The sequence below is a fragment of the Odocoileus virginianus genome, chromosome 1, assembly GCF_023699985.2.
Source record: "Odocoileus virginianus isolate 20LAN1187 ecotype Illinois chromosome 1, Ovbor_1.2, whole genome shotgun sequence".
Taxonomy (NCBI): Eukaryota; Metazoa; Chordata; class Mammalia; order Artiodactyla; family Cervidae; genus Odocoileus; species Odocoileus virginianus.
This window is the reverse complement of record NC_069674.1, coordinates 54,024,614-54,046,909: the sequence shown is the minus strand read 5'-3', so window position 1 is coordinate 54,046,909 and position 22,296 is coordinate 54,024,614. Positions and strand designations below refer to the sequence as shown.

The window sequence follows — 22,296 nt, the reverse complement described above, 5'->3', positions numbered from 1 at the left end:
TTTCTTCTCTTTTAGTTTCAAAGTTATATAGTTCTTTATTTCTATTATTTTAGTGATTACAACCTACATTCTTGAAATGAAAACATGCATTCTTGGTGTATCAATGTCTAATCTACCACATTACCACATTCCAGGTAATGCAAGGACTTTAAGCAATTTAACTATCTTAATTTTGTCTAGACTTTATATAAATGCTATTGTTGTATACATGAGTATGAATACTGAGTCACTTCTTTGGGACCTCTTAGAGAGTCCCCAAATAGTCAGAAAACCATGAGACTACATGACTCAAGCCTCTGTCCATCTTAACATTCTGTATGCATGGAATTGCATTTTTAAAATGTTAATCAAACCAGCCCTGTTGAGGATAATGCAGTCTTAAAATGCAGCTGCAGAGACATGAGGCGTGTGTTTTTCAGGTTTCCAAAAGCGAGGAGGTTGGCCCCTCAACAGGACCATTTACTTTCAATCAAATGCAATTGAAAAACTGCAAGAAACACTGTTAGATCTGCATATAAAGTGAGGTATATTCATATGACTGTAAAAAAAGTCTAGTTGCCAGAAGGACTGTAGCTCACTTAAGATGACTTTAGAAGAGTAGAGCTACTTTATTTCTTGCTAAAAATATTTTTGTTTTCCTGTTTCCCCACCAGATGCAGGCTTGTGGTCCCTTCTGACCCTGTGGATGCAGAAGGAAGAGGCAAGGTCCTTTCTGTATATGGATGTCTAGAGTTGTCATAATGATGTGGTGAAGCAAGTTTAAGCTGCGTGTTTGATTGAGAAGGGATACTTTTTTCTCATCATTAATCACAAATTAAAGCCATTAAAAAGGTATGGGAAATGTTGCCTGGCAAAATTAAACTTCCGTTAAATTATGCTCAACACAAGCCCTGGAAGGAAAGTTTTTACCATTCATATTTAATTTAGTTCAGTAAAGCGGAGACACTTATTTTCTCTAGCATGGCTAAATATATTAAACACATCTATCCTTATTATCCTAAATTTTTGCCTATGCCTGAAGCTAAGTGATAATGCAGTCATAGGTGTCTGTAACATCTTGGTGTAGGAAGTAAGCTTCTTAATTTTATATATCACTCTGCCGGCTTCTCTGGCCCCACTTGGGCATCCAAGGCTATAAACATGACATCACAACACTAACCTGCTTATTTTCTCCAAGAGTTCAAACTGTATTTCCCAATTGGGAAATGATGTTTCTCTGACTTCATGGTGATAGATGGAGAAATTACACCTTCTAAAGAGCAAATAACTCGGCTATGAGTCATACAGTCATTGTCCCTCTGGGGAAGAAATTCCAGAAGCTATGACTCTATGGATGTAATTTAAGCCATTATAATCTCAGAACCTGTATCTGTAAAGAACCCACAAGACTCTCTGCTCCAGCCTTATTTTGTTCCCATCTTACAGATGAGATGGTTGATGCTCAGAAACATTAAATAATTTGTTCCAAGGTCATAAGACTATGAAACTATTACCAGCATTCCTTAGTGTTTAAATCATGTTTCCTCAAGCTCAGAAAATACATGAAAATGAGAATCCCAAAGTCCTCACCAATATGAAGCAAGTTTCATTGTACTGACAGCTTGTCTTGCAGCAGCCTGTACCATTATCTTACTGATCTCCAGTCTTCACTGGGAATAGGAGTCTCAGCACTACAATAACTACAAAATCACATTCACAGTTTTTAAAGCCCACAAAACCCCTCACTTGACTCTCTCCTTAACTTTCAAAGTCTACTGATGGATGAGGTAGGCATGTAATGCCTTTTTCAGACCAGAGCTTGACCGAGATTTAAAGCATCTGTCAAAAGAACCCAGGCCTCCCATTTTGCCATGTAAGAAGGACAGCCACCAGATTTTGCACTGTTAATTGACTCCCATGCAGACAGTTATTTTAGCAATGATTATGTGGGTATTCCGTAGCACATCTTGATTTAAAGTGAAATGTCAAAAAGCACTTCTCAAAGCTTCCAGGTTTGTTCATATTTAGCTGGTTGGACAGGAAGGAAGACAGCCTTCAATACTGTTCTGTAGATGTACAACTAGATTATTCAGTCTCCTCAAATTCAGAAAGTACTTCTAAGAGAGCTGGTGACTGAGGAGTCTGATTTCTACCTAAGAGATACTTTTCTTAAGGTCAGATGGAATTGAAAAGAGAGTTTATGGGAAAAATGCCACTGTGACCTTAAGCATGAAGTCTTTGGGTTGACACCATAATGAGGAATGGAGTGCTATTAAAATAATAACTCCACTAGCAGTAGACGAAAAAAGACTTAAGCTCAGGATAATTTTGGGAAGGAGGATTTTGCCAAGGAGATTTTAATGTCAAGAATGTATGTGAGGCTAAAAATAAGGAGCTCACACACATCCTAGAGCCGTGGGTGGGGATGTATATATAATCAAATTAAATTATTCCACTTCCACTTATGGAAAAATCTGACAGCAAAAATTGATTAGAAAACATTTAGTCATATTTCACTTGGATTATGCTTATATATATCAAACTCCAGACTTGTCAAAATAAGGCCCACGAGCGCTTCCCAGCCAAGGTGTTAGATAGACAATGGCTAAAATGTGCAAAAATGATAAAGATATTACAGAAACATCATGCCTGGAAAAGCCACAGGCATTCAGCTCCCAACTATAGAGAGAGAAGTGTCCCTGAGGTATGAGACATGGAGCCCAGAGTGCCCTAAGTGTGGAATGCAAAGGGAGGAGCCTTCAGAGGGTCAGAAAGACATGTGTGAGACCCAGGTGCCAACTCTCAGAGCCTGGAGGTCAGAACCCCATGACTTTTTGCGCTATTTCTTTTCCTACCAGATAAAGTACCCCTCAATTTCGATTTTTCTCTGGAGGGCCAGCACTTATGTTCTTTCTGCAAATCATCTGTCGATACAATGGGACTGTGAGGTTGGCTGCTGCCAACACATCCATCTGCCAACCATGGCCATCTGCAGAGGAGACGCAAAGCCTCAATGCCTGGAAATGAATTTATTATTTGTTGGCATTTCAAGGACAAACATCTCTTTGGCCACAGCTACTGAAACTTGAATCCAAAAATGGGAGGAAAATCTAGGCTCAGGTAAGCCTTTTATTTACTTCTTAAATTGTAATTATAAGAACATGTACAAACATGCTTTTTTAGTCAATCCCCTCTGCTTGCCCAAGCCTGGGCCCCGGGCCGGCAATGTCTCTGTCCGTTGATTCTGGTGCTGACCAGTGAGAAGGGCAGCTGGGAATGGTAGGGAAAGAAAGGGTATCTTTCCTGGCTGGTGTGAGTAGTTTGTAACTTCCTATTGGCCAATACTTGCTGAGGCAGGTGACTCACACTCTTTACGATGTTTGCCTTGCATATCCCCCAAGCGATGAACGGTGCAGGTCAGAGAAGTTGGCTCAAGCTTTATACACAGGCCCAAGGTGCTAATGGGAACCCAGGAGAGTTGATGGGGCTCAGCCCAGTGCTACTGCTGCCCCATGACCTACATGAATTCTGGCTTGGACAGAACCTGCATCTCATGCTTCTCAGTTCTCTCCCGACATGTCATTCTGGAATCCCGTGATCTTTGCTCCCTAAAGAAAGAACAAAGAGGAAAAATCATGCGTCATGAAAAATTTAACTGTTAGGAGCTAGCACTTGCGGAGAACTTATTAAGGATCAGGCATTGTGCTAAACACTTTTAATGTAATAGCCCTCACTATACTTCCCCGCCACTCACAGCCCTCCTTCCTACTGATCAGTACCAGAGCCCAGTGACAAGGACATCACTGGCCAAGATGTAGGCACTGCTAGTGCTATTAGCCCCTTTTTACATGTGAGGAAATGGAGGTTTATGGAAGTTAAATAACTTTCCCTAGGTCACACATAGCTATGAATCAACAATGGCAGCATCAAACCCAAGCCTGCAACCATTCTGCAATTCTATCATGGAGACAAGAGGAAATGGGAGGGCAGTGAGGGGCTGATGGGTGAGAGGCCAGAGGCAAGGCAGGTGAGGGATGGTAGCCCTTCTAACATATCAATGATGTTTAGGATCACTGAGAAATGCTACCATTCATCCATAATTCTAGAAGGACTTGAAAGGTCTTGTCAACTGATGGAAGAGAGATTCAATGGAGGGCATCAAACCCAAGCCTGAAACAGTTCCACTATGATTCCATCTCCTATGGATTTTTCCACCTACTCCCTGTAGCTTGTGCAGTAAAACAGCTGAAAAACAGCAGACTGAGTCATTGTGGGAGGGATCTAGTTTCAGCTCTGTAACTAATTATTCATCTAATCTCAATAACGTCACTTAACCTGTGAGCCTTAATTTATCTGTAAAATGATATTCTTTGTGTTCTGCTATCTCCATGGCATTGTATTGAGGCAACTCATGTGGAGAAGCTTTGAACTAAAATAAGGATCTTCTACATGTGACTCAATTAGGATGATTGCTATAAGAGGTGATGTGGTATAGGAGAAAGCATGAGCCATGGCCGAGGGGCCTGGATTTGAACCTGTCACACTAGGGGAAACTTTTTGACTCTCAGTTTCTCATCTATAACCCGCCAGGGAGCTCTAGCATGAGGAAGACAAAGGTTGGAGGTAAGTGCAGTGGGCTTCCCCATGTCTGAATGCCCCTTACCTGCAGGGGAAGCATACGGAGTTGCTGAAAACACAGTAGATGAGGGGGTTGATGGCACTATTCAAGGCAGGCAGGTTCTGAATGATCACAGAGGCGTAGAAACGCTCCTTAGTGTTTGGAAGGAGGCTGAAATTGTCCAAAATGTCAAAGAGGAAGTAGGGACTCCAACAGCAGATGAAGGCTGGGGAGAAGAGAACCATTAGGACTGTAGCAGCCCACAGCCCAGGGGGCCCTCTGTGTTGGCCCCGAGTGGAGCTTTAATGAGGAGGTTCCTTAGCACCTGGGATCTCAGAGATATTTAGAACAGTTGTGTGTGTTCATATTAATGTCATGTTTACTTAAACAAACACACACACACACATCTACACATATATACATTACATCCCACTGACGCATTTCTAAAATTGAGTAAATTTGCTGGAGCTTCTCTCTCTGTAAAGGGAGGGTCTGATTTAACTACTGTAGTGATCCTTGAAAGGCTGGGAGCTGTTCAGCATGGCCTTAGCCTCTCATTCTACACAGTGTGAAAGAAAATTCAGCAAATCCCTTTGGAGACTCTATGGTAAAGAACAGGGAGCACTTCATAGTGACTCCTCTTTGGGGGTAGGCGAGGGGCAGGGGTGATATCTAATGTTTCAAAACACAGCCTGGCTAAGTCACAAGATTCTCAATTTTATTTTCCATTTTCAAGTCAGCCTCTCCAGGCAACACCCAACTATATACCCCTTACCAAGTCCATTAGTGTGCGTAAGACCCTGATTCTGCTTGGATCCAAATCCTCAGAGGAAGGAGATGAGAAATGGAGACCCAGAGTGTGATGGCCAATTTTATGTGCCACCTTGACTAGGTCATAGGATGCTCAGATTTTTTTGTTAATCAGTACTTCTGATTATTTCTGTGTTCTCAGAGTATTTCTGAATGAGATTAACATTTGAATTTGTAGATTAAGAAAAGTAAATTATCCTCCCCAATGTGGGTGGGCAGTGATCTATCCATAGGTTTGAATACAAAAAGAGTGAGTGAGAGAGGAGTCACTCTGTTTGCTTGACTGTCTTCTGGCTAAGACTTTGATCCTCTTTGGCCTTTATACTTTGACTCAGACTGAGACGACACCATTAGCTCTCCTGGATCTGGAGATCTGGGGACTTTTCAGCTTCACAGTCAAATGAGCCAATTGTTTACAATAAATATCTTTATATATGTATATGTAATTTCTCTGGAGAACGCAGATTAATACCATAGAGATAAACCTTCTTGGGGTTGACTGGAACCCACATGTACTCGCTCTTACTTTCTCGCCCCATCCTCTCCAGTCTCTTTCTTCCCTTTCTCAGTCATAGGATTTTTCCTCAGGGAAGTCAGGCTTCCTTTGCCATCTGACTGCAGGAATCAGCTTGTCGCCATAACTCTTTGACTGATGCATGTTTTTTTTTTTTTTCTCCTCCTTGACCTTGACAGTCTGTTAAAAGGGAACAGTTCTAACACAAAGACCATTGAACATTCTGGGTTCTGGTGGTAAAGCCTGGCATTGGCGCAGATAGTGGTTCTGGGGCATGCAGGGGCAAAGCTTCTGTCTGGGGGAATTTTGAAAATGCGTGTGTATATATTTGTGTGTATTGGTTCTGGTTTTCCTAGGGATACCTGTTCTCCTGCATCATGCAGCCAGTCCCATCCATGTCCCATACATCCTTCAAATGCCCATTTGAACATTTATGGAGCAGAGAATCTGTTTATAATGACCCCAGTCTAGAAACCTGATTCTATTTTATATATGACCACAATATTTTAAATAAATACTGAGTTTTCCAGAAGTCCAATTCCCTTGCAAATAGAGGAAAGATTCCTTTGTTTAATTTGAAACTTTAGGAGGATTTGTTCACCTACTGGGAAAATAAAATCAATGTCAGCAACACTGCTTTATTTTTTATGTCTCCACGAAAACACACCTGCATTGGTTTCCATTTGTAATTATTATTACTTCATTATTCTACTAAGGACTGTATCCAAGTATTTATATATTGAAATCTGTATTATTTTATTATAAATTATTTTCTTCCTATTCTCCCTTTATGTTATACATTAACCTTTTAAGAATTATGTTAGGTACATAGGTTTTTGTATACATTTCATTTCAGAATGGTAAAGGGGCATTACAAAATATTTGTTATAGGAAGGGGCATTTTGGTCTGATTGGATTGTTGACATGGCTGACCTCCTTGTGGACTTTCTTGCTCTCTGACTAAAGGGAATCCAGTGCCTATGTTTATGGCTCTTGATTATAAAAGGCAATACTGGCTCTGAAACATATATATAAGGTATGCTTCCTGACTCAACATCATGTGTATCATGCTCCTAATTGTCTGGGAAAGCAAGATAATCTCTGATCTACTTCAGAAGCTTCTGGGGAAAGGATTTTGAGCTCCAGTGGGTGGTATATGCTCTATCCCCAGGTCTGCCTGCAGTGTTGTTTTGTGATTGTATTCTGGCTAAGTCACACGGCATGTGGTCTGTTTGGCATTTGCAGATGCATTTTAGAAAGGCGAGATGGACAACTCTAGTGACTTAATGTACTAGCAGAGCTAACATGAGAGCTGTGCTCCCAGAGCTCCTAAGAGCTACAAGATGGGCAGGGAGGGGTCGTATTTTGAGTTAGGTAAAAAAGGAAATGGCACAAATCTTTTCCTTCATGCATATCCCCATTCGTTCTTTCAACAGATATTAATTAAGCACAGTGTGCAAGGACCCTATAAGCCCTTGGTGATAATGTAAGGAAAACAAAAGCGAAAGTCATTGCTCATGGGGATTTTGCCAGCAGGAGAGATAGACAATAAACAGATCAATATATATCCTATACTGTCAAGTGGAAGTAGAAATACAAAGGAAAAATAAGGTAGGGTAAAGACTATAGGAGAGACATTTAAGACTTGCCAAGACGGCCTTTCTGAAGAGGTGGTGGTGTTGGAAAGCAAGATGTTATTAAGCCATGGCATGGATAAGCCATGCCACCATCTGAAGGTAGGGCATTTCAGGTGGGAAATATTGCAAGGTATGAACAAATTGACATTTGAAGAAACAGCAAGAAAACCAGTGTGACTGTTATATATAGAATGGGCAAGGAAGAGAGCAGGGGCATGGGTCTGGATATTTGGCTGGAGGACGGATCACTGTGTAAGACATGGGAAAAAGTAAGATTTTATTCCAATGTAATGGGAATCCATAGGTGAGTTTGCAGGGTTGTGATAGTGTCTGATTAACATTTTTAAAAAGATCACATTATCTGCTTTGCAGAGAAGGATTAAGAGAAGATCAGTTGCAGTTCCAGTGTTCCTGGGAGCAGTTGGTGGGAGCTTAGATCAAGGAAATAATTGTATAGATGCTGAAAACTGGTTGAATTTGAGATCTCTTTTGCAGGTAAAGCTTCTGTGCCTTACTGATAGACTAGATATGTGGCGTGGAAGAGAAACAGAATAATGACAGACAGATGACCCTTAGGTTTTTGGTGTCGATGGAAGATGAAGTCATTTACTAAACTCGGGAACACAGGAGGACGAGTAAACTTGCAGGAGATAAGAAAGCATGCTAAGACTTCTGGTTTTTCATGTCGAGTATGCTAAGCTTATCATCAATAAAAATTTCAAGTAGAATTATAAAAAAATTTCAAGTAGAAATCATAGATATAATTTCTAAGCAAAGGAAGTGTTCCAAAGAAGGACTGAGCAAATGTTGTTTAGAAATCAACTAAGGACTGAGTATTGACATCTGGCATTTTGTTGGCTGTGGTTACCTTGATAAGTATGCCTTTACTAGAGTAATAGGAAAGAAAGCTAATAGAAATAGGCTCCAGAGAATGACAGATGAAAAAGGGAGGAGGTCTGCTTGAAAGGAGAGTGTTAAAGAAGAGGGTCTGTTACTGGGGAGTTTATAGAGGGAGCTGTTACATATGTGTATGTGCATATGATCCAGGCAAGGGGGATACCTGTTGGGGAGAGGAGATGATTGCAGGAAGAGAATTCTCGAGTTAGCAGGGAGGAATGGGATACGGAGCTCAAGTGCATTTTGGATTAAGGAACAGAGACAGTTTATCCATAGTAATAGGAGAAAAGGCAGAGATGCAGGTAGGTCCATGGATATGAAGGCAGGTGAGTGAGGAAGTTCTATTCTGACAAGAGTGTTTTCCTTGTGAAATAAGAATCAGGGTGATTAAAAAAAAAAAAAGAATCAGGGCCATTAACTGAGGGGACAAAACGGGGAGGAAGTTTTGAAGGTTTGGGAATGACAAAGAATATAACACCAATCTGACATATATTAGGTGCTCTAGAAATACCTTTTTTTCTTGGATGAAGTGACTTTATGGGTCTTAAGAGTAGAGAGACCAAAAAAGAAACAAAAGGAAAGGGAAAATGACAGGAGCGAGCAGGGAAAATAAGGCATCCATTAGGGAAGAATTTATGGTGACCTTAAAATTAAATATCCAGAAGAAATGGAATGTCACTTCTGTCTTCCTAAGTTGTTGAACTTCAGCTCTGGGGAGTGTATGCCTTCAGAAAAGCAACTGGGTCAACTAGATGATGGTGAACATCCGCTTCAGCTAGTAATGTCTTACTTAGATATTTTCTCCACATTATCCACCCCATGGCTGTGTTGGACAACAATATTCATAAAGATAGATATAGGGAACCAAATGTTGGCCAGTGTGGGAGCTACAGAGACACTGGTAAGCTCCACACACACATTCCTTTCTAATTGGGAAGAGGCAGACGTTCCCACAGACACATTTTTTCCCTGTGTGCACTTCGTGTCACCAGGTCCCAGGTACAAATTTGTTTTTGGAATGTCCACAGTTTTACAACACAAGGAGGGATGTTGCTTACCGAGAATGATGACAACACTATACTTGATAGCCTTGATCTTTGCCTTTGAGATGAGCCCTCGGTTGTAACTGGTGCACAGCTTTCCATCTGCAGATGCAAAAAGCGAACCATAAAGTGAAGTGCTGCTTCTGCCGATAGGAACATTGTAGGTTAGACCCACAGTTGTCATGGGACCACCTACATCCTCCTCACCTATGCCCAGGAGGAACCCCCCCTGCCCCCGCCCTGCCCTTTGACATATTCAGAGTAAATGGCCTGGATGCTAGAAACTGCTCACTTTGCAGCTTAAAGTAAAATGCAAATGCATTGGGACATCCAGACTCTCAAGAGACTTGGCTGGATGCCCTGAATCAACTGAATCTGGAATGAGCCACATGACCACAGGGGGTGATGCCGAGACATTGGTCTTGTCCCTTCAGCCACCTAGGACAAAGCCGTTTTCCTAGAAATCTTACCCCAGATGAACTTACTCATCTAACTCAGAAATTCCACTCTCAACGAAAGCTCAAGCCAGAGATATAATAAAACCTGTTCCAAATAAGAGCCTGGTTATAACTTTAATCTTATGTGGGTTGTTTGATACTAAACATGGGAGGATTAAATTTAAGAATCCACTAGAATGTAAGCTTGATGGAGACAGAGACTTTGTTTTCCTCACTCCTGTATCCTCTAAACTAGTGAATGATTAATATTTATTGAATGAATTAATATAAGCCCGTCTCTAGTCAAGGAGTGGTGGTAAAACAAATAACTGATTAGGTGGGCAGAATTCAGCACAGTAGTTCTTAGTAGAAGGAGTAGTTAAATGGCACATTTAGGAATGCAGGCACTTAACACAGAGTGACTTGAAGCTGTGGGAGAGTTTTTACTATCATGGCTTCTACCAGCCCTCATGGTGCCTTTGTGAAAACTGGGAAAAGATGCCCTCCCTCTGGACGTAAGCAGACCCTCAATGAGGGAGAGGCATGGACAGAAGGCCAGCCCAACACACCCTCTGTTGCGTGCCAGTGATTAAGGCTCAAGGGACACAGCCCTAGTGGTGGCCGAGGTCAGAGGCCCACCCACGGCACACTTAAGTCATATGAGGTAGGACTACCCTAGAGCCCAAATACCATGTTCACTGGCCCTCACTACACCTGCAGATGTCACATTTGAAATGTATTTAAATCCTCATGGAAACTGGTATGAAATTTACCTTTGTGCTATTTATTCTACCCTGTCTGCAATCCAGTCCAGTCCAACCCACCAAGAGATAAGGACTAAACTAAATAGGCTAAAAATAGAGTTCCTCTTCTCTGGGAACTTTCAATCCAACAGGAAAGATCACTCAGCATGAGGTTGGGCGAGATGAGAAAGACTAAAACCAAAAACCAAGTATGAAAGAAGAAGGAAGCCGTTCTCCCATTGTAATGCAGAGGGTGGCCACAAGGCAGAGGCGGAAATTCCCAAGGCCGTGCTGGGGGTGGGGGCGTAGGATTGGGAAAGACGCCTGAAGCAGAGGGGAAGTCCTCAGCCAAGACGGGAAATGAGAAAATGTAGGAAGTGTTAGAATCTTGGTGAGTCATCTTGCTTGGCTGGAGCCTGAAAGGACGCTGGTTTGAGGGTGGGGAGAAGGACTGAGGCCAAAGTGGGAAGACCTTGAATGTCTCCCTGAGGAGTTTGGGCTGAATTTCTGAGGCAGCTGCAAGTCATCGAAGCTTCTGTCTGTTTTCACAGTTTGAATGCTTACTCATTGGAGAAGACAAGCTGTTAGCAGGAATAATAGGAATAAGGGGCTTTTTCTGTGCAGTGAACTGAAATGCTATATTTAATTATATAATTGATTTTTATTTCTTGATGTCTACCCTGTAAGACCACTCTTAGGCACTATTAGGGCCTTCAGATTATTCCGTGCATTTCACAGAACCACAAAATTTCAGTGGTGTAAGGGAGAAAATGCTTTAGGAGTGTTTGCAGCAGTGGTTTTTAGGTGGGAAAGTATTGCCCCTGGGGTTATGACTGGACACATTTTTGATTGTCACAGTGGTTGGGGTGGGTGTTCCAGGCATCTAGTGGGCAGAGACCAGGAATGCTGCTAAATATCCTTCAATGCACAGGACTGCTGCTGCTACTGCTGCTAAGTCGCTTCAGTCGTGTCTAACTCTGTGCAACCCCATAGACGGCAGCCCACCAGGCACCCCCATCCCTGGGATTCTCCAGTCAAGAACACTGGAGTGGGTTGCCATTTCCTTCTCCAGTGCATGAAAGTGAAAAGTGAAAGTGAAGTCACTCAGTCGTGTCCAACTGTTGGTGACCCCATGGACTGCAACCTACCAGGCTCCTCTGTCCATGGAATTTTCCAGGCAAGAGTACTGGAATGGGTTGCCATTGCCTTCTCCAATGCACAGGATAGTCCCCCACAAAAGAAGAATTATATAGTTCAAAACACTGACAGTGCCAAGGTTGAAGCCCTGATTTCCAAGGTAGTGTCTTGGGAAGGATACAGACTTCAAGATCAAACCTGAATACACACTCCAGTTCCACAACTAACTAGTGGTGTCATCTCATGCAAATTGCCTACTATTCCCAGCCTCAGTTTCCCACTTTCAAAAATGAAGCATAAAACACCTAATTCACAGAGTTGTCTTGAAGATTAAAATAAAATAATGTACTCAAGGTGCCAAGCCCCATAGCGAGAATGTCAATTTCCTTATTAGTTGGGATGAATGAAATTTTAACAGTGTTTCAGGAGGAATGAGCTGCCTTTATGGAATTGAACAGAAAATCATTTGTTGTTGTTTGTAAATTTGTTGTTGTTGTTCAGTCGCTCTGTCATATCCAACTCTTACGTGACCCCATGGATTGTAGCCAATCAGTCTCCTCTGTCCATGGGATTCTCCAGGCAAGAATACTGGAGAGGGTTGCCAAATCCTTCTCCAGGGGATCTTCCCAACCCAGGGATCTTCCCAAGCCTCCTGCTTGATAGGCAGATTCTTTACCTCTGAATCACCTGGGAAGACTCATTACTATATTTAGATAGGCTACTATTCAGTATTATCTGTATATAGAATTTATATACATCAGATAATTATCAGGATGGGATTATAGCCATGGGGGCGAGTAAAAATGACAGCAGATCATATGGTATCTTTTCAAAGTATCTCCATTTGCTGGTGTAACAGCTGGCTCCTAAACGGCATGGCTCTGAAGACTTAGTTTTTCAGAAAACTTTTTGAGAATGACATTTGTGCTCTAAAATCTGTTTAAAATGGAAACTTGCAGTACTTTCCACAGGGCAACTGGGTGACAATATAATCAACTCTTACCATTCCATCTCCCAAGGAGATCAGTGAAAAGCATCTTTAATCTAACCACTCTAGGAAATGCAAAACCTCCAGCTCCTGAAGATGGCTCTTCAAAGTGAGCTGAGCTGCAAAATACCAGTAATTCTCCTTTATTGGGAGATAAAAGGATTATTTCCCCTCAGGCCTTGGGGCTGAGCAGGAGAGAAAAGCAGTTAAATTCAGCTGTCACTGTGCATTAATAGGGGGTAGCCTAGAGGCAGTGAGTGGATTAGATTTTGGACTGGAAGCAGGATGCTGCCTTGGGCTGTCTTAGTTCAAGGATGTATCCGAAGTGGCCAGTTGCTGCTCCTTTTCTTCCTCATGCCACTTGCAGAGCCACTGGGAACCTTCTTTTTTTTTTTTTTTTGGTGGGCTGAGCCTCTGAAGGGGGAAAAACTGATGTCCTGAGATTTTAAATGAAGTCCTGTCTGGTTGGGGCTGGGGGTAGGCATAAGTGGACCTACAAGAGTCTGGGTGATTTGTTTGTTAACAAGGAAGTCTACCTGATAATATTTTAAAATCATTATTTTTTCATATGTTGGTACTTCATGTATTTCAGATTAATTTTAAAAATCGAACATTTTAACAGTTATGCCTGAGTTCTAAAAATTTTGAACTTTTTAAATTTTTAATTTCTGATCATTGATGACCTCTTTATGAATATAACCTTAATATGAACTATTTTTAGCACATTATGTCTCATCTACTTAGCTCAGGACTTTGGCCACCTCCACTTCCTTTCCTTGTGTGTGTTTTCTTTTTTAAAAACAGAAGGTCATAGATACAAGGAAGTATGACCTAACTAACCTAACTCACAGCCTTGTGTATTCCTCAGCTCCTCAGTTCAGGTGGAACCAGGAACACTGGCAGACCCAAAATAATTGTGACAGACAGGTTAGCTATCCACCACATTCTTTCCTTTGTCCCCGAGGCCCACAGAGAGATGACATTTCCCAGCCTCCTTTTCAGCAGAGGGTGTTCATTTCAGTTCACTCACTCAGTCGTGTCCAACTCTTTGTAACCCCATGGACTGCATGTTCATCAAACTCATGTCCATCAAGTCGGTGATGCCATCCAACCATCTCATCCTCTGTTGTCCTCTTCTCCTCCTGCCTTCAGTCTTTCCCAGCATCAGGGTCTTTTCTAATGAGTCAGCTCTTCGAATCAGGTGGTCAAAGTATTGGAGCTTCAGCTCAGCATCAGTCTTTCCAATGAATCTTCAGGACCGATTTCCTTTAGGATTAACGGTTTGATCTCCTTGCAGTCCAAGGGACTCTCAAGAGTCTTCTCCAACACCACAGTTCAAAAGCATCAATTCTTCAGTGCTCAGCTTTCTTTGTGACCCAACTCTCACATCCATACATGACCACTGGAAAAACTATGGCTTTGACTAGATGGACCTTTGTTGACAAAGCAATGTCTCTGCTTTTTAATATGCTGTCTAGGTTGGTCATAGCTTTTCTTCCAAGGAGCAAGCATCTTTTAATTTCATGGCTGCAGTCACTGTCCACATGATTTTGGAGCCCAAGAAAATAAAACCTGCCACTGTTTCCATTGTTTCCCCATCTATTTGCCTTGAAGCGATGGGACCAGATGCCATGATCTTCGTTTTCTTTTCAGCAGGGGGTAGTCATGTGATTAAGTTCTGCCTATAGGAACATGGGGAGAACTCAGGCCTGGCTCAGATAAACTCCCTGAGTAATCCTTCATGCTGTCTTCCCTCATCCCCAGTCTGCTGGATACTGATGCTAAGTCATACCTTAGTAGCCATTTGTTAAAGAGTGGCAGCATCTTCATCTGCTTGAGTTTCTGAATGACTATGTTTCTTTCCCTTTGACCTTTACTGTCAATTGGACTTTAACTGAACAAAAAACAAATTTCTATTTTGTTAAGGTTACTATATTTGAGGGTTTCTCTGATATAGCTGCTAGTGCTTCCTTAACTAAAGCAGAGATTGAAGCTTCACATGCACTGCTGTCATAATGCAAACCGACAGCATGCAGCATTGGCCTACAGGCAGGGAGCAGGTAGTGAGGAGACTGATAGGGCAAGCTGGGACAGTAGAGATGCACTGGATAGAAGTGCTATAAAGGGAAGGCAGGGTGTATGCTTATTGAGTATGGACCCCCAGGGAGAGTACAAAGGTGGTGTATAGAGTTAGGATTCTCTATACCAGAGAAAGAGAACATATATGTCTGTATTGCTATCTATATCCATGTATATGTGGAAATTTATTATAGAAATTGACTCATGCAGTTATGGAGGCTAAGTTCCATAATCTGCTGTCTGCAGACTGGAGAACCAAGAGGTCTGATGGTCTAATTCAGCCCAAATCCAAAAACATAAAAACCAGGAGAGTTGATGATGTACATCTAAGTCAAAACGCTGGAGAATCAGGCAACCAATAGTGTAAATCTTTGTCCTAGTCTGAGGTCCCAAGAAGAGAGTAGGACAAGATGGATGCCCCAGCTTGAGCAGATTTGTCCTTCTGTTGCTTTTAGTTCTGTTCTGGCCCTCAGTGGATTAGATGATTCTCACTGTCACTGGTGAGGCCTGTCTTCTTTACTTAGTGTGCAGATTCAAATGCTTCCAGGAATGCCCTCTAGACACACTTAGAAATAATGTTTTACCAGCTATCTGGCTAGCACAATCAAGTTGACACAGAAAATTAACTATCACAGTTGGTAAACAGAATGTTAATAGTGTGTGTTGATTGCCACCAGCTGTGTTTAGCAAAGTATTAGAAAAAAAGAGATGAACTCAGACAAGAGTTGGTTGGAATATGAACAAAAATGAAGGAAGTTAGGGAAAGTTCTAGAATTTGGAAACCTTTAAAAAATTTTAATGTATTTTTTCGCTCTGCTGGGTCTTCATTGCTGTACTTGGGCTTTTCCTAGTGGCGGGGAGTAGAGGGTACTCTGGTTGTGGTGCCTGGGCTTCTCATTGCAGTGGCTTCTCTTGTAGCGGAGCATGGTCTCTAGGGCACTGGGCTTCAGTAGTTGCAGCACGTGGGCTCAATAGCTGTGGCACACAGGGTTAGCTGCCACATGGCATGTGGGATCTGCCTGGGCGAGAGATCAAACCCATGTCATGGATTCTTTCACTGAGCCACCAAGGAAGCCCCTTAAAATCTGGAATCTTATAGAGTTGCATGGCTTGATTGTTTTTGGTCGTCATAGCACCAGCTACATACTTTGTATGGCCCAATGCAAATTGAAAATGCAAACGGACTACTAAAGCAAATGTGTATACGTTCTGACTGTGTACATCTTATGCCAATGAAGCCAGTATCCAAATTCAGTTGTAACAGAAGTTGACACACAGCAGTGACCCATTCAGAATCATTCCTGAGAGGTAAGGCAGACTAAGGATGTGGCCTCCCACCTATTGTTTCAGATGACCTCAAGCTAGCTTCTATTCTAGGGGACTGAATGAGGAAGCAAAGAAACTAGTCAGACCTGAGAATTATTTTCAGAAAGACTGTTTGGATATGGTTGCTGGTGAAGCTGACTGGAAGCAAATAAGTTAGAAGTCTACTAAGATTTTTAGGAATGATATTGCTAGATAATCCATGAGGTTTATATCTTTGTTAGTACTTAGAAATACCAGATTTTAAAACTTTACCAGTCCTGTGAGTGACAAATTGTACCTAGTTGAAGTTTAAATGTATACTTTCCTCACGTATCAGTGAGGTTGAGAACCTTGTTTTTGGCCATTTCTCTTTTCCCTCTTATGAAATGTGTTGGTGTCTTCCTCATTTTTCTTCTATTTCTCTTTTTAAAAAATATTTTTATTGATTCTTAAGAATTCTTCATACATTCTAGATACTAATCTTTTCCTAGATAATGTATTGCAAATAGCTTCTTCCACTTTTTGGCTTGACTTTTAAATATAAATAGAGTCAAATCTATTTATCAATTTTTTGGTTTAATGCATCTTGTCTCTTGTTTAAGAAATCCTTTCTTATTCCAATGTCATAAAGATAACATCCTTCATTGTCCTTAAAAATTTTTTAAAGTCTTACATTTCACATCTAAGTTTCTAATTTCCCTGGAATTTAATTATGCCTATGAATTGAGGTGAAGATCCAATTAATTTATTACCCTATGATCTTCTGACATATGTCAAGTGCTTATATGATATGTGTGAGTCTCTTTGGAGCTGTTTTTTTTTTTTTTCCTATTGAATTGTGTCTATGTCACACTCCATTAGTCACTCTGACTTTATGATAAATCAGTGTTTATACATTAAACCTTTACTCTCGGGCTTTTCTTATAGCTCAGTTGGTAAAGAATCTGCCTGCAGTGCAGGAGACCTGGGTTTGATCCCTGGGTTGGGAAGATCCCCTGGAGAAGGAAATGGCAAGCCACTCCAGTATCCTTGCCTGGAAAATCTCATGGACAGAGGAGCTTGGTGGGCTGCAGTCCATGGGGTTGCAAATAGTTGGGCAAAACTGAGCGACTAACACTTTTACTACCTTGCTGTAATTCTCTAGAACTGTCTTCCTGGGTTTTCTTGACTCTTGAAATTTCCATGAATATTTTTGAATTGGCTTATCAAGCTTAAGAAAACATCCCATTTGAATTTTGATTGTAACTGTATCAATCTGTGAATCATTTGAGGAGAACTGATACCTTTATAGTACTGAATCTTGCTATCCACAAACATGCTGTATATATGTTTCATTTATTTTATATTTGTATTTTTTTTTTCACATGGAAAAGGAAATGGCAACCCACTCCAGTATTCTTGGGAAATACCATGGACAGAGGAGCCTGGTAGGCTTTAGTACATAGGAGTTGCAAGAGTTGGACCTGATTTAGTGACTAAACAACTTTTTTTTCATAAAGTTCCTTATGCTTTTTGTTGAAGGTAGTTGTTTGCAGAAAAGCCATTTCACTCTCATGTACTGATAAAGAAAAGTACTTAATGGGCTTATTTTAAGTTTATTTAGCTGGAAGTGATCAGGATTTTCAGAGAAGGCAATGGCACCCCACTCCAGTACTCTTGCCTGGAAAATCCCATGGACGGAGGAGCCTGGTAGGCTGCAGTCCATGGGGTCGCAAAGAGTCGGACACTACTGAACGACTTCACTTTCACTTTTCCCTTTCATGCATTGGAGAAGGAAATGGCAACCCACTACAGTGTTCTTGCCTGGAGAATCCCAGGGACGGCGGAGCCTGGTGGACTGCCGTCTGTGGGGTCGCCCAGAGTCGGACACAACTGAAGTGACTTAGCAGCATCAGCAGCAGCAGATCAGGACTTCAACCCAATTGCTCCTAATCAGAAACTTTTTTCTTCAACTTGTTCTGCCCCATTTAATTGGAAACATGTACTTTGGCTATAGCATGGATCACATCATAACTTTCAAGTCATATTGGCCAGATGCAGTTATATCCAGATATGTTACACTTTGTCCATTTTATGGGTGCACCTCTTCCATCTCCTGCCCCCAGGCAGTAAATGTTATGTTTAATAGGAGTAAACATCCCTGGGCATCAAGAGTAAACATCCCTGGGCATCAAAAATAAACCCATTTATAAAGGATAACCTACAGGATTGGAAACCTCATAATCTCTATCTCTCGCCTGCCAAGCACTTGTTTTGGGGAAAGTCTGTAGATCATTTATTAAATAGTTCTTTCTTTCCCTTTCTGTCAGACTTGAGGGGGAGAAAATAGACATACTTTCCAGGAAGAAGAATGATTCTGAAACTTGAATTTTGCAGCCGTGTTTACAAAGTTAGCTTCTGTTCACACTAATCATTGCTTATTTCCGCTTGTTGATGGGCAATAATCCTGGAATACTAAAACCAGTGGAAACCCTTTTTACTAGCCAACTCTAGAGTTACTTGGCTATAATGAGATTGAAAATCAAGCTGCTTATGAATAAGATACAGAAAGTACACAGGCTTTTTGGAACTACTCTCTGCTCCTCATTCCAGAAGAGGGTCAGTGATGCTGATACAAAAAATATAGACAACTAAAAAATTGATATGATGGACATATAAACTTGTACTAGAGAATAAAAACTGATTGTAGCCATTTCCACCTTTGGAGAGGAGAGGTATAGCATATGTCAGTGAAAAATGGATCTCTTTGCAGCTTTATAAAATCTCAGGGACTGGAGGATGGGGGAACCCAAGAGTGCAGGAACTAGAAAATTGAGTAGCAGGGAGATTTGAAGGACTCTGGAGAGAGACAGGGTAATCACAGATGTAAAAGGCCTGCTGAGATAAAAGTGGGAGATCCTGCAGGTGGTGGGGTCACTGACAGAATGTGGAAACTCTTCATCACTTCAAGCCTAAGGAAATGAGATGGATTCCATAATTCATTGGACCAAGAGCGGAGGGAACAGAAGAGCTGTTGGAGGTGAGACAGTGGGGTGAGAGCTCAGAGGGACAGTGAGAGAGGACACACCAGTCTCCTGGAACTGGCAGAAATCAGAGACAAGGGTTTAAACCAATCTGATTTAAATCTGAAAGTACAGGAAGACCTCAGCCTACTTAAGCAAAATTAGGTCACCTTTTAGATTTTTAAATACATCAAAACACTTCGGGAGATGATTCTGGAAGAGTGCTCTGAAGGCAGAGCTCAGCAGAGAGGCTGGCGGGTGACAGCCATGCCAACAATCCTGAGTTTGAGTTTTATAATTAAAAAAAAAAAGTTTAAAAATTGAGCTCTTTTTTCAGTCATTCACCACCTTTCGTTCTGTAATGTTCTTTCTTCCGAGAGGCAGTCTGATGTGGGAGAGAAAACATAGGCTTTCTAGCCAGTCATGTGTGCATTTGATTCCTGCTATGTCATGAGCTACCTATGAAAACAAGCACATTGCTTAACCTTTGAGCCTGTCTTCCATTTGTAAGAGAGAAATGATGACACCACCTTCCCGAGTTGTGTAAGGATTCAGGGAGTATGGAAAGATCCCAGAAGTGGCTGACAGTAGATGCACTCTCTCTCTCTGCCTTGTCAGTCTGTGCTGACAGACTAGGCAAGCAAATGGATGGTAGCCAGACCGTATTTAAGATGGAGCTTTGACCCACACTCTGCAGGCAACCATCCCAGGAAACCAACCCATTACAGTAACGAGTCAAGGAAACCAACCTACTCTATGCAAGCCAGACTTGTAGGAAGTCAGACCACTGTTTCTAACCCAGAGTCCATAAACTGAATAATACCTCCTGGAACAGTCTACCACAAATACCCAAGACTTGACTACTGACTGATAGCTCTTTAATTTTTGTCCCTATTGTGAACTTAAAACCAACCAGAGAAAGCCAAATATGCGCGCCTAACCCATCACACAGGATGCTGTGCTTTTAATCAGCACACTCACAGGTTCCCCATGACAACAGCCCCCAATCAGGGCACGTCTGAGACTTTACCACTCCTCTGACTGATTTTGTGTTTCTGTCAAAAGACAAGTGATGGAGGCTGATTCCCTTGCTATAGCAAGCTTTGAATAAATAGCCTGTCTATTCCCACTGGTTAGCATATGTTTATTTCCACTGTCTCTCTCTCTCCTCACTTTTCCCACTGACTCTTCCCCTGTTATGCACTGTATATTTGTGTTATCACAGAATTCATAAGTTGAAGACTTAACCTCCCAATGTGATGGTATTGATATTTGGGGATGGGGCCTTTGGGAAATAGAGTTAGATGAGAACAGGAATCTTATGATGGAATTAGTGCCCTGATAAGAAGAGACAGTAGAAAAATTTCTGTCTCTCCTCTCTGCTTTGTGAGTAGATAGCAAGAAGCCAGCAAGGCCATCTGCAATCCAAGAAGAGAGCTCTTACCAGGAACGGCATTGACTGGTACCTCAACTTGGGTTTCCATGTGATAAAATAAATTTATTGTTTAAGCCACTCACTGTGGTATATTGTTATGGCAGCCTGAGCACACTAAAACACCCTCCTTTTCCCTGTGTTCCCCCTCCAACCTAGAGCTCTGGGCTTTCCAAAACCCTTGGGTCCTACCTCACTTGAGCTGTCAAACTAGGATCATGAACTCTGTTAAGTGACAACTCAATTGAAAATCTTCCCAGGCTATGCAATGATATATCTATATAGATAGGTATAACTTAAAAGTTAATATGATATACCGTGTTCATGGATCGAAAGAATCAATATTGTGAAAATGAGTATACTACCCAAAGCAATCTATAGATTCAATGCAATCCCTATCAAGCTACCAATGGTATTCACAGAACTAGAACAAATAATTTCACAATTTGTATGGAAATACAAAAAACCTGGAATAGCCAAAGTAACCTTGAGAAAGAAGAATGGAACTGGAGGAATCAACCTGCCTGACTTCAGACTATACTACAAAGCCACAGTCATCAAGACAGTATGGTATTGGCACAAAGACAGAAATATAGATCAATGGAACAGACTAGAAAGCCCAGAGATAAATCCACATACCTACGGACACCTTATCTTCGACAAAGGAGGCAAGGATATACAATGGAAAAAAGACAACCTCTTTAACAAGTGGTGCTGGGAAAACTGGTCAACCACTTGTAAAAGAATGAAACTAGAACACTTTCTAACACCATACACAAAAATAAACTCAAAATGGATTAAAGATCTAAATGTAAGACCAGAAACTATAAAACTCCTAGAGGAGAACATAGGCAAAACACTCTCCGACATAAATCACAGCAGGATCCTCTATGACTCACCTCCCAGAATATTGGAAATAAAAGCAAAAATAAACAAATAGGACCTAATGAAACTTAAAGACTTTTGCACAACAAAGGAAACTATAAACAAAGTGAAAAGACAGCCTTCAGAATGGGAGAAAATAATAACAAATGAAGAAACAGACAAAGGATTAATCTCAAAAATATACAAGCAACTCCTGCAGCTCAATTCCAGAAAAATAAATGACCCAATCAAAAAATGAGCCAAAGATCTAAACAGACATTTCTCCAAAGAAGACATACAGATGGCTAACAAACACATGAAAAGATGCTCAACATCACTCATTATCAGAGAAATGCAAATCAAAACCTCAATGAGGTACCATCACACACCAGTCAGAATGGCTGCTATCCAAAAGTCTACAAGCAATAAATGCTGGAGAGGGTGTGGAGAAAAGGGAACCTTCTTACACTGTTGGTGGGAATGCAAACTAGTACAGCCACTATGGAGAACAGTGTGGAGATTCCTTAAAAAAACTGGAAATAGAACTGCCATATGACCCAGCAATCCCACTCCTGGGCATACACACCAAGTAAACCATATCTGAAAGAGACACTTGTACCCCAATGTTCATCACAGCACGGTTTATAATAGCCAGGACATGGAAGCAACCTAGATGCCCATCAGCAGACGAATGGATGAGGAAGCTGTGGTACATATACACTATGGAATATTACTCAGCCACTAAAAAGAATTCATTTGAATCAGTTCTAATGAGATGGATGAAACTGGAGCCTATTATACAGAGTGAAGT

At 41.3% G+C, this 22,296-nt stretch overlaps 1 protein-coding gene across 1 annotated transcript in view; it reads right to left on the bottom strand.

Annotated features, from left to right (window-relative positions):
- Positions 1-2,992: 2,992 nt before the first annotated feature.
- NPSR1 (neuropeptide S receptor 1) overlaps positions 2,993-22,296 on the bottom strand; it is a 152,316-nt gene continuing 133,012 nt past the window's right edge. Inside the window, exons 7-9 of the mRNA XM_070468387.1 lie at positions 9,514-9,600; positions 4,643-4,823; positions 2,993-3,587 (exon numbers count right to left, since the gene is read on the bottom strand). Coding sequence (XP_070324488.1) covers positions 3,497-3,587; positions 4,643-4,823; positions 9,514-9,600 — 359 coding nt within the window. The 3' untranslated portion in view covers positions 2,993-3,496. The remainder of the gene's footprint in view (positions 3,588-4,642; positions 4,824-9,513; positions 9,601-22,296) is intronic.